At 49.8% G+C, this 17737-nt stretch overlaps 1 protein-coding gene across 1 annotated transcript; it reads left to right on the plus strand.

Moving 5' to 3' along the window:
• The first annotated feature begins 123 nt into the window (after nt 1-123).
• Nucleotides 124-17706, plus strand: TCF25 (TCF25 ribosome quality control complex subunit). Its single transcript, XM_010718242.3, has 18 exons — nt 124-346; nt 1178-1345; nt 2683-2757; nt 4780-4904; nt 6388-6453; nt 7630-7712; nt 8259-8389; nt 10247-10346; nt 11534-11627; nt 12674-12766; nt 13381-13486; nt 13817-13976; nt 14929-15016; nt 15580-15738; nt 16197-16287; nt 16590-16669; nt 17153-17225; nt 17456-17706. Exons 1-18 carry the CDS (start codon nt 182-184, stop codon nt 17615-17617), a joined length of 2019 nt encoding a protein of 672 aa, XP_010716544.2. The 5' UTR covers nt 124-181; the 3' UTR covers nt 17618-17706.
• The last annotated feature ends 31 nt before the right edge of the window (nt 17707-17737 follow it).

Below are 17737 nucleotides of genomic sequence, written 5' to 3' on the forward strand. Positions count from 1 at the left end.
GGTTCTACACTGCGGGTACCGCGCCTGCGTGCCCTGCCGTCTTACGTAGGTCCTATGCGAGGGGACGGGCATCAATGTTGCGCATGCGTGCTGGAGCATCGCGCGCAGGCGCAGTGCGTGGATCGGACGGCGCAGGCGGGGGGGAGGCGGGCCGCGCAGGCGCAGTGCGGCGCGGGGCTCCATGTCGCGGAGGGCCCTGCGGCGGCTGCGGGGCGAGCAGCGGGGCCAGGAGGAGCCGGGCCTGGGCGAGCTGGGCCTGGCCTCCGGCCCCGAGCGAGGCGGGGAGTGGCCGCGGGCAGCTGCCAAAGCCAGGGGTCGTCCCGGCGTCAGCAACCGCTTCGAGCTGGTGAGGGGCGGCGGGGCCTGGGAGGGTCGTGCTTTAGGAGCGGTGTCAGCGGTGGGGTTGGGGCGTGAGGTGGCAGGGAGGTCCGAAGGGAAGGATAAGTGTGGGGATGGGAGCTGGAGGGGGTGTGGGGTGTGCGGGCACCCGGGGCTGAACGGGGAGGGAAGGCTGGTGAGGGACGGAGCCAGCAGGGTGCACGGTGAGCTGCCTGGGGCTGTGTGGCACCCGAGGGTGGCCGGGATGTCGGTGTGGGAAGCGCAGGGCATGGCGGAGCGGGGGCTGGACGTGCTGTCAGAGCTGGTTCTGGCTGTTGGTCCGACTGCTCTGACTGCTGCTGCCTTCCCAGTGTGCGTGATCCTGGTGCTGCCGGTCTGGGATCAAATGGGCACTGATGGCACACGTGGGTCTCTGGAGGGACAGATCCCAGCCGCTCATCTCTGGGCCCCTTGGCCAGCCTCAGCTGTTCCCATCTTAACCGTGAGGCTGTGGACAGGGTTGGTTGCAGAGACTCTTCCCAAGGAAGAGTGGAATCCAGATAGGGCTGTGTGATTTATGCTCACTGTGTCACAGGAGACATGTAGTCGTGGGTCTGCAACTAGTAAGCAAATGCAAAGACACCCCGGTGCCCACCAAACACCGTGCTTTCAATGAGCAATCACCTCCAGCCCATGTTCTGGAGAAACCAACTGAGCCCTGCCTTGCTTCTGCAGCACTTTTCTCTATCGTTTGCAGGTGTGAATAGAACAAGATTGCACAACCCTGTTCTCGTGGCTGTAGGGAGGGTGTGATGCAGCCGTGTACCTGCTGCTGCAACTTGTTCTTTTGTCTGCACAGATCACCAGTGAAGAACTGGAGGATGACCTGTCATCCAAAGAGGAGCAAGCAGATGCCAGACTCGAGGAACACAATGTTGCAGAGGGGAGCAATGAGGAGCCTACACCTGAAGAGGCAGAACGCAATGGGCAGAGAGATGGGAAAGGGACAAACCAGCCAGACCAAATGGTAACACAGCTGCAGCTGCCTGGTAGTGACAGCTGCTGCCATGCAAGGCACAGAAAGTGATTCAGAAAAAGAAGCTGCTTCTCTGCTCCATTCATTGCACAATTAATACAGCACTGTGCTGTAGAAAGGCTGGGCTGCTGGGTCAGTGCTCAGCAAGCATTTGTTGAGGAGTGAATGGTGTAAATGCTCCCAACAATATAAGTTGAAGATTAGACTTGCTTCTTTCCTGTTTTCTTTGTATTTGTTGTTGTCATTTTCCGTTAGAGTCCCTTCTCTAATCTGTTTCAGCTCGAAAACATCTGCTTGACATGACAGTTGCAAAAGCACGTGAAGAAACGGGCTTTTTAAGTAACAGCTGGACACTGCAAATCTAGCCCATACAGTATTGGAGGTGAGGGTAGGGGCAGTGAAAGGAATTAGCCCCTTGGCCTCATTCAGTAGAATGCAGTATTTGGTGTGGTGGCAGTGTGGCTGGAGGAGGAGGGGCTGCCCTCTGTGTGTGCTTGGGAATGCTTCAGATATATGCAGGGTTAGCTTTGCTCAGTCAGACCTCACGTGAGCAGTGGCTCAAATGTGGCCCTGACCCCAAATTTGCTGTGTAAACACTGCAGAACACACCTGCTGCAGCTCTGTGGATTTCCTGGATAGAAACGTGCGTGCTGTCAGCATGTATAGAACCAGGTTGGAGCTGGGTTCCTGGCTCTGAAAGCTGCTTGGGAGTTGTGGAGCTGTTCTTGGGATTCTGTTATTCAGGTGTAGTACTGTGGAGAGCTGGTGGTCCTGGAAAAGTGTAGTTAGTTCTGTATGCCCTGAGAAAGCACCAGCACAGACAGCAGCATGCATCTTGGGTTGGGAAATGCTTTGCAGCATCGTGAGCTGAAGCAGCTACATCTGCAGCAAGATGAGTATGTATCACAAGGTGCTCTCAGGCAGCTGTTGGTTTCTGTTAATTGGTGTGACTGACGAAACTGTCGTGCTCACTGGAAACACAGAAATAAAGTTTGTTCTAGGAAGTAATGCAGGGGTGAAACATTTCGTCCAAACCCTGGCATGTCTAAACTGTTTCTTGCCTGATTTTATGATTTCAAGCATAGAAGTGAAAGTAAGCTGAGATTCAACCCTCACATTTGCAAACCTTTGGTGCTTTCTTCTATTTTCTTCTTGCATCTCAAGTTTCATTTGCTGACAAGATGAATGTTGTAAAGATCAATATTGGTTTCATTCAAGGGACCTTCTGGTATGCTGATCCCAGTGGAAAATATTCTTCTCCTCTATGGAGTGTTCTTTTCCAGCAGTGTTTGGGTTTGCTCTGACAGCTGTTCCATTCATTTTTGCAGCCTGTGTTGAATAACAAGCCACGGAAGAAAAAAAAGAAAAGGAAAACAAAGAAAACTTCAGCAGGCGAGGCTCTGGTATGTGTTTGTTCTGAGGGTTGGTGGCTGTGCTGATGTCTGCCTTGGGATGGGATGACAAAGTGATGACACTGGTGGTTGCAGAAAAGATTTTGAGGCAAAAGTGCTCCTCCTTGCACTGTACTCATTTAAATTGTGGTCCTTTAAGCAGTGGAACTAGCACAGCTCTGCTGCAGGTGGTTTAGAGCTGAAATCCTCACAGCAGCTTTTCCTTTCATCTTTGAGGCTCTGCACAGGAGGGGACTTCCAAGGGCTTTTGCATTTTCATGATACTGACTTTGCCCTACTTAGAGAGCTCTTCCAGTGCTCTACAAAGCTCACACTCTGGCAGTGATTCCTGTCACCTTTGCCTGTTTCTCTGTGCACAACCGTGCTCCCTCTCTGTTGTTTGGCATCGTATAGCTAAATGCTGACAAGTGTGTGCTCATCCTGAGTGCATTATCAGCACATGCATGGCTAAGTGTCCTTCCAGGAGGATGTGCTTCTGTCTCCTCGTGATGAAGTGAATGAGGGGACGGTGATTCTCATTCTCTTAATTGTCCACTCCTAAGTAAGAGTGCTTGAAGAAGAGAGAGAGCTTTATCCCATGTCTGTGTGTTGTGGATAAAACAGAGACACATGTTTATGCTTGAATCTTTCTTTATTATTGCTCTGTTATGCTTGAATACTTTAACTGCATGAGCTAGTCTAGGAAACTGAATTTAGAAAAGTAATGTATATAATATAAATACAGTTCAAGTTGGGTTTTTTGTTGTTTTGTTTTGTTGTTGTTGTTGTTTTTGCTAAAAGCCAAGAGCCTTAATTTGGGAGAGGTCCTTAGCAATACACAGTGGGCTGCAGCATGCTTTGGTGCTGGAGGGGCTGCCCCAGGTAAATGTGAGCTGGCAGCCACCTGCCTGGGAATGCATTTGGGGGCTCAGGGGTCAGTCATTGAAGGAGAAAACCCCTCAGAAAGCCTGCTTCCTCTCCTGCTTCAAGAGTGACAAGCAGAAGGGTGACATCTGCCAGCCCTAAGCTCTAGAGAGATCCCCAGAAATAGGCAGTTTGATTTGCAAACTAGAGATAAAGCTACCTTTGTTCTGTCACTGAAATGCAAAACAATATAAACTTTTCATGTACTCACTCCACACAGTATATTTAGCTGGAAAAGGCAACCTCAGAATGCTCTCTGAGCGTCACGAATGGAATTCCACCTTCTGGCCATGCATCCCAAGGAGGATATAAAGTGGCCACATAAGAAATGCGTCACTTGCTATCTGTGGGCAAAATAGAGGGAAATTGAGGTGAAAGTGTTGTACAGCTGTTGAATGTGTTCTGCTGGTTATGTTTTGGTTGTTAGAAGAGTGGGAAGTGACCATGCAGTGTGCTAGAACTGGATTAGAAACGTGCTAGTGTCTAATTTTGTGTTACAATGATCACAGCAGTAATTCATGGAAAGCAGACAATGAGGATAGATTTATTTTACCATTAAAATCAGCCCCCCCAACTTTTCCTGGTATTTTAGGAAGTTAAGTCACCATATAAGTAAACAAGACAAAGCACAGCTTTGTAGGAGAGGGGGGGACTGGAGACCAGACACACACATACTTGTGAGCTGTGTTGTGCTGGGAAGGACCACTGTGGCCAGCTGGTTTGGGCTCGGAGCACAAGGCCAGCAGCAAGCCTGCCATGCTGGCTTTATTCAGTTGGCACACTCAGGCTTGTGATATATGAAGAGAAGTGTCCTGTGATGCCTTGAGGAAGGAGGGAGAGCAGCCAGCCTTTTGGGGGCAGTTGGACAGGGATGGCGAGCACAGGAGTGGGATTCCTGAGGGAAATGCAGGGCGCTGGGTGGAAGGCAAGAAGCCTCAATACAAGAGAGTATGTGTGCTCCCAAAGTGGGGCTGAAGCAGGGTGAGCAGTGGGGGGTCTGTGGGGTGAGATTGGGGTGAGCCACAGGACCTGGAGGCAGCTGGGTGACCTGTGTGCCTCCATGTCTCATCCTATAATTACTGCCTTGTCTTTGCATATGCATGTCTTAAGGAAGATGATGACCTGGAAGACATCGACAGCTTGCTGGAGAAGATTGAGGATACCAATGGACTATCACAAGAGAGCCAGAGTGGAATAATTGCTGACAGCAAGCCTCTGCTCTACATAGAGCACAGGTAGTGCTCGCTTTCCTTCCTGGCTTTGAGTGTGACAGAAGTACTTGTATGCCAAGGAAGGGAGGTGGGAGCCTACATATGTAAGCTAGCCATAAATCCAAGACCTTATGTGAAAGGGGTTTTGGTAGTGGTTGCACACAGCCCCATCTCTAACTATTGCTCCTAAAGGTGTGCTCAGTTTTTAGCAGCAGTGAGATTTCTTTGCTGTCCCGTCTGCTCTGAGTGGGTGACTGGACCAGGATGACCTCCAGAAGTGCCTTCCAGGCTAAAACTGTTGGTGACTCTGTTGAAAATTGTTTGTTGACTCTGTGCCTCAGTGAATAGAGCTTTGAAACCAGACTAACCTGGCCAATGCACCAATATATGCTGCCCTTCAAGGAGGGCTAAGCAGTACCAGCAACCATTCACCAGGAATACTTGTTAGACTCGTCTAACCTTTCCAATATCTGGCCATCAACAAAGTGGACTAAGTGCTGGGCATGTCCACCAGCTGAGAAAGCTATTAGCCTCACACTAGACATCTGTAGCATCACAGCCTGGATCAGCTAGCTTCTGTGTCCAGCCCGTCTCCGGGTTAGTGTGGATGCTGGCAGCTTTTTTTCTTTTCTGGAAAAAAAACATTTAAACTTGAAGGACTGAACAATTTACCACGTGAGGTTTTGAAACTTCCAAACACGCTGTGTCAAAACAATCTAGGCTGGTGGGCTCTTGTTGCTAGTTTAGCTAGTTTTCCTTTTAGTAAAAGGAGGGATATTTGCTTGCCAAGATGTTGTTTTAGTCTTCAGCGAATTCTCTGGTCAGGTGAACGTTATTCAGAAACCTTTGAAAAGAGGATAATGTCAGAGTGGGTGTGAGTTGGCAGTGCTGGATCTCAACCTTCCCACTCCCTCTCTTTCTTTGAGCTTTTCTCACTGGATGGTAAAGAGGAAACCCCCCTTAAATGTGCCTCCCTTCTCTGGGCCAAATGTTAGATTAAGAAAACTGTAGGTGTTGTCATGCTTTGATGTAAGATATTTGTATTAAAAGAATGTATTTCAAGCCTTGCCAGCCTTCATACAGTGGTTAGGGTGCTTGCCCTGGGTTGCAGTCCACCACCACTAGACTTGGCAGCGGGTATCTCATGTTTTCCAGGTGCAAATACCCTAAGCATGCTTCCCTGAACTGAGGCTGTCCCTGAGAGCGTGCCTGGCATGGGCCCCAGCTGCCCTGGAGAGGGCAGCAGAAGTATTCCCTAGCTCACGGTCTTTGGAGCAGAGTACAAAGGAGCTGTGCACTTGATTGAACATGCATTTGGTTACCTCCTGCTCTGACCATTAGCTGTTCTCCTTCTGGTGTGCTGTGTCACACCAGTGGGGTGTGTGTGTGACAGTTCAGAAGCTTGGCCAGGAATGGTTATGGTACAATACGCCTGGCTTTGTTAAAAAGGAAAAGATTGCAAGATTTTTGTCTGTTTAACTTTTCTTTCTTGTTTCAACATTCTCAGAAACTTGAATCCAGAGAATGAGTTGAAGAGATACTTTGGGGCTCGTGCTGTTCTTGGTGATCAGAGGTTAGTCCAAAATTTAATGTTACTGAAGTTTGAGTTGCTGCGTCTGTCCTTGCCTTGGCACTGCTTACTGAGCCCTTGGTGCTATGCCTGTGCCAGGAGCCCAGGGCACCCCAATATGTTCAAGGAGTCTTACTTATTTAATAGTCAGATTTTAAATCAGAAGAAAATGTTTTTTTGGCTGTGTGTGACAAAGGTGCAAGGTTTCTTCGGACTTTAGCTAGTAGTTCCTTTATCTTTTGATGATTATTTTTTTTTCCCTCTCCCATCTACTGTCAAATGCCCTTATAAAATCTTTTTGTTCAGACTCGTAGTCTGTTAGGTTCTTAGTCTTCTTCCAACATTTGTTTCTTGTTAGTATTCTGAAGTCTCTGTCTCAGGGTGGACCCTGAATACTTTCCAGGTGGTCTCATAAAGTTGCTCACATGTGCTCAGGGTACCAACTGCTGTGTAGGTGTAAGATTTCTGTGCAGTTATCCATTGCTCTATCACTGATGTTATTCAGAAAATCCTCGGTTTCAGGGGCTGGTTGGTAAATACTCACATAAGAAAGGTGCACATAAGCTCAGGATGATGGTGGTGGAAAGGGAAACCTGTGAGAGGGTGTGTAGATGAATTAGACTCCTTCAAGGAGAGATTAAATCCAAAGGTGGCATCTAGCACTTGAGGAAAAAGAAACAGTCCCTGACTAAGGAGATGTGACTTCCTTAGAATTGCCTTGATTTCTGAATTCCTCTTGCTCTGAACCAGTAAATTGTTTGCACTTCTGAGTACATCTTAAACTGAATCAGTCAACACTTGAAGGCCCTGCTGGGAAGATATGAGTCAGAGGGATATGGGGCTCTCTTAATTGGGCTTGGGAAGCTTTGTGAAGCAAAGAGGCAGCTGAGAACTTGGCAGAAGTAAAAACAAGGGAAAGAAGCTATTGAAGTGGAGATGCTTGGGGCACTGACAAACCCAAAGAGCAATGGATAAAGCAAGGAAGAGCCAGGGTGTGAAGGTATGTTGTATCTCAAAGGCAAGCACATTAAAGCTCTGGGCAAAAGCTCTGCATGGCAGGGCTGCAGCTGGGGAATAAATTGGATCCTTTTCCCTGAATCATCCTTTTTCTGACTGTTTTTAGCCCTCTGCATTCTGTTAGTGCAGGGAAAATGTGACCTGTCATGTTTATTTCCTCAGGCCAAGGCAAAGGCAGCGCCAGTATGTCCGCAGCACGTGGCTGACAGCTCCCAAGAATACCTGGCCACGCTACAGCAAAACAGGTGAGGCTTTCAGTGTTGCTTCAGGATGCCTCTGGCTGATGGTCCCACATCCATGTGGCTGCTCCTGCCAGTCATGCTTTCCTAGAGCCTCAGTGCATAGAAACTGGAGCTGCTTCCATCAGCTGCCAGGCCCTGGCTTCTGCATTGCCTGATGTGAAAAGGGAGCTGCTCATCAGCTAATGATGGAAAATACTTCCTTTCTCACCAAGAAGGACACCTCACATTGTATCTTAGCATTTGACTTCCCCCCACACCCTTTACTGGAGGTAGCAGGTGATGTACACTTCCCTTCTTGCAGTAGTCTTACACAACTATGAGAAAACATCCACAGGGAGAGCGAGCTGTCTGGGCTTCTCAAGTGGGTTTCAGAGGTTGGCTTGTGGAAGGAAGGGAAGTAATGAAATTTTGTGGGGGTTTCTGAAAACACATCTGGTTGTAGAGCCTGCAATGCCTACAAGCTTTCTATATTAGAAGAAAGCAGAGGACTTTCAGTTGCTTGTGCTCGCAGGCTGGCATCAGCAGTGCCCACATCTGTGTAATCTCTAGGTATTGCCATGCAGCTGGTGGAGACCAGGAGGGGCGTGCAATATTTCACATTCGAGCACCACCGTGAGTACCAGCAAGTGCAGTTCAAGTTTCTGGATGCTGTGGAGTCCATGGACCCCAACAACATCGTGGTACGTTGTGAAATTGCTCTCACATTCTGAGCACTAGTGACCTGTAGCGCTGTGAGGCAGCATTTGCCTTGTAAATGAGACAGGGGGCCAACTTGGTGCAAATAAGGCCCAATCCCTGATGGCCCACCCTTGTGGTGTTGCTGGAGGATGCCAGGTGGTCCTCTGGCAGAGGATCCTTCAGGAACTGGCTGTTTTGCTGGAGGGATAGGAATAAAGCTCCCTTGTCTCGACTCTTCAGCTGGGAAAGTAAAAATGTTATACAAATGCATCTTTAAATGGAACTCTAAACCAACAGTTGTTCTATTTATAAACTCTTGCATGGTTGGAAAAAAAGTGTTTTCCTGGTATTGCAGCAAAACAGTCTTTTTGTTGAAAGCTCTTTATGCATGTTCAAGCTCATTAAACTGTATGGTAACGTTTATAGATTGCAATGATAAGCAACAGAGAAATTGCTCTGGACCCTACTGAACCATAACTGAAGTATTTTTGCTCTGAAAACCCTGGCCACGTGAGGTGGAAACATCCCCTAGAGAAATTTCTTAAAGAGGCCACTGTCTCCTAAAGACAAAAGGCCCTTAAAGAGGCCAAAGTGTAGTTCCTTCTGATTTCCCACCCTCTGCTCACAGCCAGTGCTCTCTAGAGCTCATCAGTTCTTCTTGCTAACTAGGCTGAGGGGTTCACCTTGGAAGTTGCAAGGAAATTCTATCCAGCATCTTAAAGCCAGTTCAGATGTGCTTTCACACACCATGCAGAGCAGGACAGATTTTCCATGATACATTTTGGTCTTTATCTCTGTTGAATGGCCTGACTGCATTTGAAGATAGCCCTACAGCTCTTGTCTCCTTTTTTCTGTTACGGGAAAATCTAACAGTCCAGGATTTGCTGATGCTCAAAGTGCTTCAGAACCCCAGCCAATATACCTGTGACAGCCACAGTGTGTGTGTAGCCAGAGCCTCTATCTGCCTTGCTGCTGTGGTTTCAGCATGCAAAATGCAAAACATGTTTTTCTGGGAGTCCTGCTCAGTGAATGCTCTTCTGCCCTTGCCTGATGGATTAAATGAGTCTTGTAGGTCAAGTTGTGGTGGAATAAAAGCATTTTCCTTTATTGCTATGACCTCCGGTGCTCCACACCTTCCAAAATGAGGGACTGGAAAGGAACTTAAAGAGGGCAAGGAGAGGTAAAACATCATACAGAAGGCACCAAGGCAAAGGCACTGGGCTGGTCAGCCTTGAATGCAAAAGCTTTGTACTGTAGTTGTAGTTGGGAATGCTGGCTGCCACCCTGCAGATGTACAACTTCCTGAACCTTTGTAGCCCGTTTATAATATAAGTAGTGAATGAAGAGTTCTCTGAAGTATGACTATACTTAGGCTTGCAGCCTGGAAATCCTTTCTTCCTGTCCATTCAGGAGCTGGATTCTGGGATTGCAATAGGTGTGTGAAAATGTCCTCAGTGCCCAGAAGAAGCAAAAGCCTGTTAAAATATTCAGGCTTCTTTAAAAAGGGTTAGGGAATGAAACAAACATGTATAGTGCCTTCTGCTGTCCTGAATAGCGTGTGCAGTTCTGGGCCCTCCACCTCCAAAAGGACACAGTGGAGTTGGGCATTATTTGGAGGACAGCAGAGATGATTAATGGCCTGGCATGGCCTTTGTGCTAGAATAGCTTTGTTGTCTGGGATGATGCTGAGTGGGATATGCTCTCACATTCAGACCCAGAGGCGAGAACAGCCCCTTCCTCTAATGTGCTGTGTCAGGGCATTTGTCTTCATGCCAGTCTCACAGAGCTTGCCTTGTGGGCAGAGTGCAAGAGATTGGTGATCGGTGCCATCATCTGATCAAACTCATGTTCTTGTGTAGCTGCTGCTTCAGATGAACCCGTACCATGTGGACTCCCTTCTGCAGCTCAGTGATGTCTGCCGGATGCAAGAGGATCAGGAGATGGCCCGTGACCTCGTAGGTGAGAGTGGAGGTGTGAGGTGGATATGCTGGCAGAGGTGGTGAGGCTGCAGCGATTCCCTGCAGTGTAACCCACTCTGTAGGCTAGGGAGCAGCAAAGATAACCTTCCCTCTGTGGCTGGCTGGAGTTGATGAAAGCTCACTAAGGAAAACAGCGGCCAGAGTACTTGGCAGCACAGCATTGTGCTGCTGGGGAAAGGCTTTTGCTGCAGGTACAGCATGGAGAGGGAGAGGAAGGAAGGAAGAGGCACTGCTGTGACTTAGACACGTGCATGCAACACTGGGCAAGTCCCTCCTAGAAGTCACAGCTGAACAGTTGCTATGAATTAGGCATCAAAGGCTTTTGTTTTTGTTTTGTTTTCCTTTCAGCAAAGGAGCAGCAAACCAGAAGGGTTTGGCTCTCTTTGTGACTCTGGCCCTGAGCACTCAGCCTCATGCTGCCTTTCAGACTTCCAGCTTTTCCTAGAGGCTTTTGAGTAGAGCTGGACATGCTTGTCTGTGACAAAGCACGTTACCTTTCACCTTTAAAAAGAATGAAAGGATTGTCTGGACATGATGGAGTGGTGTCACCTGTAGGAAGTCCTTTGCAGGAGGAGTCTGATGCAGCAGTTACCAAATACTGTAGTGTGAGGGACAGTCTGAGAAGCCCACCCTGTCCATGGGGAGTGTACATGACCCTCCAGGCCACAGTGACCAGCACACTGTGTCAGACTCTGCTTCTTCAAGCATTGCAGGCGAGAAGGGGGCATCCTGGGGGATAGCTGTCCCTCAGACTGCTGTGCTGCAGAGAAGTGAGCTGTTTGGTAACAGGAACACGTGCTTCTTAGCATGATAGAGGGGGCCAGAGGTTAAGTGAGGATGGGATCTTTGGCTTCTACATCTGAAAACAGTTGTAGAGGAGACAGCTGTACTAGCCTCAATCCCAGATCCCCTCCAGAAGAGTTACTTTTCACAACGACAGTTTGATCTAATGCCTGCAGAAAGGAGGATTTGATTGCATTGCTATCTGCTGCGATCACAGAGTTGCTTTGCACTTGGCTGAGGTGTGAACAAGCTGATCTCCTCGCCTGTGGGTCATCTCACTTAGCAGTGTCTTCTTGGTCAAGCTGACCCCCATGTTGTCAGCACTGGGTTAGCATGCTATGCAGGGCTGCTGGTGTGTCCTGACGGTGTCTGTGCTGTCTGCAGAGCGGGCGCTGTACAGCTTGGAGTGCGCATTCCACCCTGTCTTCAGTCTCACCAACGGGAGCTGCAGGTTGGACTACCGGCGGCCAGAGAACAGGTAGGCAGCCACCTGCCTCTGTACCAGCCTGAGGGCATTTGTGGCATCCCCACGGCCTACTTTGGGCACACAGACCCAGATTCACCACCCCTGCTGCGTCACCCGTGCTGTGGTGCTGGCAGCTTCAAGGGACCTTGAATGTCCCTTTCTGTAGGAAAAGAATTTGCCTCTCTGCAGTCAAGAGCAGCATCCCTTCGTGAGGCAGGAGCAGGCAGTGCCTGAGAGAAGGCTACCAGCAGCTCTTGTGCTGCCAGGTCACTTGCACTGAGACAGGCTGAGGCTTTTTCTGCAAAGCATCTTCTTTCCCAGGGGATTTCGTATTGGAGCATAGCTGTTCCTCCCTGTCACATCCCTTATGTACAATTAGTACCCGTTAGCCTGAAGTAGCACTTATTTTTGTCCTAAAACTCCTCATGGTGTGATCAAGTCTGTTTTTGGTCACTTATGTGCTGTCTGCTCAGCCACTGTTCCTAGCACTTGGACTCTTCAAGGCCTGGTTGTTTATGTAACGTTGATAGTTCTGCAGCTGCAGAGGAAGGTGACTTTATTCTGGGAATTTTCCAGTCAGCTGACCTGAGTAATCTCTCCCAAATTGCTCTACCTGGAGATTGCTCAGGTTTCCAGCACCCGCTCGCTGACAGGCCGTGACCTCAGTGCTGTGATCTGTATCTCACCCAATTTGGATGTTCATCTTTTCCCCCCATGCATGTCTCACATGCTGTGTCACCATCCCTACGCAGTGCAGGGACAGCAGCAGAGGCATGACCGTGCAAAGCCTGTAGGATGCAGACTTCAGAGACTGCCTTGTTTCTATTGTCCTGAGTAGCTAGCTCTGGGGTGTGTGGGTGTGTGTGCACAAGGGGATCAGATGTAGAACCAGCTATGGGCTTATGGTCCCAATGCTTTCACGAAGATATCAAAATTTGAAGAAGGAAAAAAAAAAAAAAAAAGATTGATTTGGGTTCATTTTTAGTCCCTGTTCTTGAATGATAAACGCTGCTTCTCTCAAATCAGGCTTCTAAAACCTGTTCCTGCTCTCCACACAGGGCTTTCTACCTGGCTCTGTTCAAACACCTGATGTTCCTGGAGAAGAGGGGCTGTCCCCGGACAGCACTGGAGTTCTGCAAGCTGATTCTGAGGTAGGTGCTCCTGCTGTGCCCCCATCCCTGCAGCCAGAGCCAGGAGCTGTGGTGCTCATGAGGAAATATGCTTTGAGCAACACACTTAACCCTCATCTGCCCAGGCTGGACAGAGCAGATGGAGCTGTATACTGTCCCCAGCCTCAGCGAGGGCTTGTCACTCCTTAAGGATGTAGTCCTACAGGTTAGTTTTGAGCTTGTGCTCTTATCTGTACTGCTGCTTTGGAGAGATAGGTGGTTGTTTGAAGGAGGCTTAATAATATGGAGCCTCGCAGTCCCTTACTTTTGGTTACGGAGCTCTGGGCCTGGCTTATAATTACAGCAGAGCCTGCAGTCTCTGCAAAGCTGCTGCACAACAGCGGCTTCAGCCTTCCTCCCATTTGCTGCTGTGACAGGCCTGTCTCCTCTTTGTGGGGGCACGGTGTGGGCGAGGCATTGCACTGTCCTCCCAGCTGTGCAGGGACGTTTGTATCCCCATTATCTCCACTTGCTGAGTTATGAAATGACTCTGAGTGCTAGTGGGAAAGTCTCATTTGACTCAGAAATTGGGGCAGGCACTTCAGCTTTTGTGACGCTTACTTTTTGATTCTTGTTGTGTTTGCTTCCCTCTGAAGCCTTGATCCAGAGAATGACCCCCTGTGTGTGCTGCTGATGATCGATTTTCTGTCCCTCCGAGCTAGAGAGTACGCCTTCCTGACACGCATGTTCCAGGAGTGGGAGGTGAGTTGCCAACAGCCCTGTGAGGAACAAGGCAGGGCTTGGGGACAGCTTGCTCTGGGGCTCTCCCCATGGACAGCATGGGCCTTCTGTAAGCCCTTACCCCTTTGGGGCTGTCTCATGGGCAGGCTGTCAGCTGGAGGTCATTGGAACAACCATGAAGGCTGTCGTGTCAGTGTTAGTTTCTGTTGTAATCCTGGTATCCTACAATCGATTGTATAAACTCAAAATCGCTTACTCAGACGTGAGGGCACCAAGCCAGTAGCTGTGAAGCTGTATTGAGATTATTGCATAGCATCATTTCTCGGTAATTCTCTCCCCCTGATCCTGCAGAGTCACCGGAATTTGTCCCAGCTCCCCAATTTTGCCTTCTCGGTGCCACTGGCATATTTCTTCCTGAGCCAGCAGGAGGAGCACTCGGAGCTGGAGTTAAGCCAAGCCCGGGAGAGAGCTGCCCGGCTCATCCAGCTCGCACTGATCATGTTCCCAAGCGGTAAGTCTGTCCCCACCGGTAAGTCCATCCCCGCAGGCTTTGTCACTTTCTTCATACGTGAGAACGAATGCTGGATTCCAGGCAGTCAAATGCAGGAGCAGCATTTTGCCTATGGGTTGCAGATGTTGTTGGCCTCTGTCCATGTGTGATGGGAGCCTTGACTCAGAGGGGTGATGCTGCTCGGCCCACTGGCAGAACCCAGCGCCGGGGTTCATCCTGCCCAGCACTGTGGCAAGGGCAGTGAGAGAGCAGTAGGGCCAGGCTAGGCACATGCAGCAAGAGTCTTCCATGCGCTTGGAAGAGGTCAGCAGCTGTTCTTCCTGCTGCTCACCCTCCTCTCTGAGCAGCTGATGCCCCTTTATTGGAGAGAGTCATGGGCATGCAAGCTGGTGGAGAGTGAGAACTGAATTTTTAGAGCAGGAAAACGTTTTACCCTGAGGGTGCCTAGAACAGACAGTGGGTCTCTCTTGACTTTCTCTCTTAGGCACTGCTGTGCTTTAGATGTTCTTTCTACGGTTGTTCATCACACTTGCTTTTATCCTTGCTGTCCCTGAAGGAAGATACATGGCCCCTCCAAGCCCAGAGGGGGCACAGAATGCCAGGGAGGATGTGTCTTTAGAGTCCAGAATAAACAGTTTTTGAACAGAGCTTTAGTTTGTGTTGGTTGAAACAGTCTTTTTTACCATATGTTATAAAACCCTGATTTAATTTCAAAGGCTAGTAACACTTAAGTGCATAAAGTTGCGCCTTATTTAACTGGCAAAAAAAAAAAAAAAAAAGTGTTGTTTATTTACTCTGGGTCTGTTTCCGTCATCCAGAGGCTAAAACACAGCGTATCTTCCAGCTGCAAAGCTGCCTCTGGGACGGGACTGTTTCTGCAGCCCTGGCAGTGGTGACTGACTGCTCCCATGGCACTTCTGCTGAACACGAGCTGTGTGACTTTCTCCTGCAGTTCTTATGCCGCTGTTGGACCACTGCAGTGTGCAGCCTGATGCCAGGGTCGCCTCCCATTCCTTTTTTGGGCTGAATGCTCAGATAAGGTAAGGCTTGGAGATGTTCTCAGTGAAGAGAAGGAATGAATTTTGCTGGCTGTGGGGCTTTTGCTTGCTCAGGCAGCTAATGGAGTTTAAAAGCTGCAGAGAATACTTACTTTTCTGAGAGGCTCTTAGATGCATTGATAATGGATTTCCCATAAAGGCTATCAGATAACTCTCATAGACCTGCTTCACCTTAGTGTGGCTGGGTCAGAAGTTCATCCTGCAGCCTGTTGGTGCATGTAGTCGGAACGATGCGTGCATGCTTTCAGGGCAGACTGTCTCCTGTCAGTCTGGGTTTCCTGACATGTGGTCCTCCCAAACACGTGAATGGTCTCCCCCTGAGGTAAAGGCAGAGTAACTTTCATCTCGTGGCTGTGTCTATCCCAGAAATAGAAAGAGGCAGAAAAACTGGTGAAGGTAGACGTAAACAGCAGAGCTGGGAGCCTGTGATTCCTCCCTCCGTGTTCTCACACTGAAGCACAGTGTGGAGACGACGAGCCCTTTCCAGGAAGCACAGAGACCTGCAGGCAAGAGGAGTGTGCGCTGAATAACAACTATCTCCTTAGCCAGCCTCCTGCCTTGAACCAGTTGACGTCCCTCTACGTGGGAAGGACTCACTCCCTGTGGAAAGACCCAGCTGTCATGGCTTGGCTGGAGACGAACGTCCACGAGGTCTTACGCATGGTGGATGCCAGGGACCCGCTGGTGGAGGAGTCTGAGCACAAGTGAGTGCAGCAGGCAGAGGTGATCAGCTCTGTTGCTGGACCTCAGTGCTGACAAACAGGAATAGATCAGGCCAGGGGGTCTTCAGACAAGGGAGAAGCTCTCTCTTGGGCAGCAGCGATGCTGGGGTTTGCTCAGAGCAGCTAGAAACGTTTCCAGGCTCTGAGAAGTTGAGGAGGGTGGCATTAGTTTTTGTCCTAAATTAAAATTAGTTTGCTCTGCTGACCTGCAGCGTAAGGAGGCTGATGAGAGTGGGCTGTCTGCTGTTCTGCTCTTCCATTTGAAGGTCAGCAGCTGCCAGGTGACTTTGGCTTTGCCTTCAGCCAGCTCTGTCTGATACTGCGAGTGACAGCAGAGCCAGGGATGGAGCTGAGGTTGCACATAGAGAAGCAGAAATGAAATGCTGGTTGTACTGAGGTGTGCTCCTTGCTAACTGCTGTCCCCCCCCTCCCTGCTTTAGGAGGAAAATGCGATACCAGAGTGCACCCAGGAATATCTACCGGCATGTCATCCTTTCAGAGATGAAGGAGGCCACGGCAGCTCTGCCTCTGGTGAGGGGCACAGCTAGCACTGCTGTGTGCAGCGTGGTGGCATTCCAGACCCTGCTACATGTGCAGACTTTGGGCACATCTCAGGCCAGAGCCACCAGAAAGAAACATCCGCATGACCTCGAAGCTTCCACCCAGTATGCCCAGCTTCCTGGGTGTCCTCGGGATAAACACACAGTATTGTGTGGGCAGGCTGGGCTGTGGCTGATGATTTCCCCAAGACCAAGGCCTGCCCAGCTGGTCTGACTGTCTCCGTGCCTGGAGGTGCACAGCCTTCACCTCCCCTCTCTTCTTCCTCTGTGCAGGAGGTGACATCGCAGCCTGTGATGGGGTTTGACCCCCTTCCTCCTTTAGACTCCATCATCTCCTACACAAGACCAGAAAGGTACCCTCACCTTGTGCCTGCTGGCACAGCTCTCCTCCCAGTGATGGTGCCTCCAGCCTCGGGCTGGGCTGCACGCAGATGCTGTGTGCTGCTGTCCTCCTCCACCTGGGAGGAAGAGCAGCCCGGCTGGTGGTGCTTGCCGACAGGCAGAGCGTACAGGCAGGACTGGTCCTGCTGCTTCTGCTTGGGGCTGGTGGTGGCTGTCAGACAGCAGCTAGTCACAGCTGTGCAGGCAAAGGCTACTGAAGAGCTTGTGTTGTTTCTTAACTGATGTGGTTTGTAGTAAATGAAACCCGGATAAGAAATCCCTATGAATTCCCAAAGGGAGGTAGTGGGGGAGCCCAGCTGGCTCACGGAGGGGGCTGTGCGTTGTGAGACAGCGTGGTTCTCACCAGCTCCTCTGCCCTGTTTTGGCCCAAACAAGCACAGTCAGGTTGAGTAAAAGCTTCCCTTTAAGTGTGGTGTGTGATTTCTGTCTTTCAGAACGAATCATCCATCCAATGAAAGCACTTTATCTCTTTTCTTCCGATCACTGTTGCCAAATTTTAACTTGCAGGTATGTAGCAACAACAAAGCAGCTGCTGGCAAATCAGAGCATGTTTTTGCTTTCAGTACACAGAAGTTTTTACTGCACCGTATTTCTGCAAAGGGAGTGGCTCTTGGCATATGCAGTGTGTAAATGTCAGGTTGCAGAGCAGCCTGATGCTTTTTGGCATGTGGCATTGTCTGTGTCTGCCTGCTGCAGCCAGCTCTGAGCCTGGGTGCTGCAGCTCCTCTCTGTTGCAGGGTGACATCAGGCACGATGGAGACGAAGAGGCAGGAGCGGGACAGGACCTGAACCAGGGGGTGAATCGGCTCATGGCGGCCATGCGGGACATGCTGGCCAACATCCAGTTCCAGGAACCCCCACGCGATGACAATCCTGAAGGCGATGGGGACTGGGACTGAGTCATGAATTGAACTGAGCTCAGGCCTGCCCCTAACCCTGTGTGATCGCACCCCGCCCCTGCCGCACTCCAATAAAGTCCTACAAAGCAGAGGGGCTGGCTGTCGTTGTGGGGAAGAGGC

Source organism: Meleagris gallopavo, chromosome 13, assembly GCF_905368555.1.
Source record: "Meleagris gallopavo chromosome 13, MGAL_WU_HG_1.1, whole genome shotgun sequence".
NCBI classification, from domain to species: Eukaryota; Metazoa; Chordata; class Aves; order Galliformes; family Phasianidae; genus Meleagris; species Meleagris gallopavo.

Coding starts and splice junctions, on each gene's coding strand:
- TCF25 (XM_010718242.3), top strand. CDS start 182: ATGTCGCGGAGGGCCCTGCGGCGGCTGCGGGGCGAGCAGCGGGGCCAG. Junction 1,346..2,682: donor CAAACCAGCCAGACCAAATG/GTAACACAGCTG, acceptor TCATTTTTGCAG/CCTGTGTTGAATAACAAGCC. Junction 17,226..17,455: donor TGCCAAATTTTAACTTGCAG/GTATGTAGCAAC, acceptor TCTCTGTTGCAG/GGTGACATCAGGCACGATGG.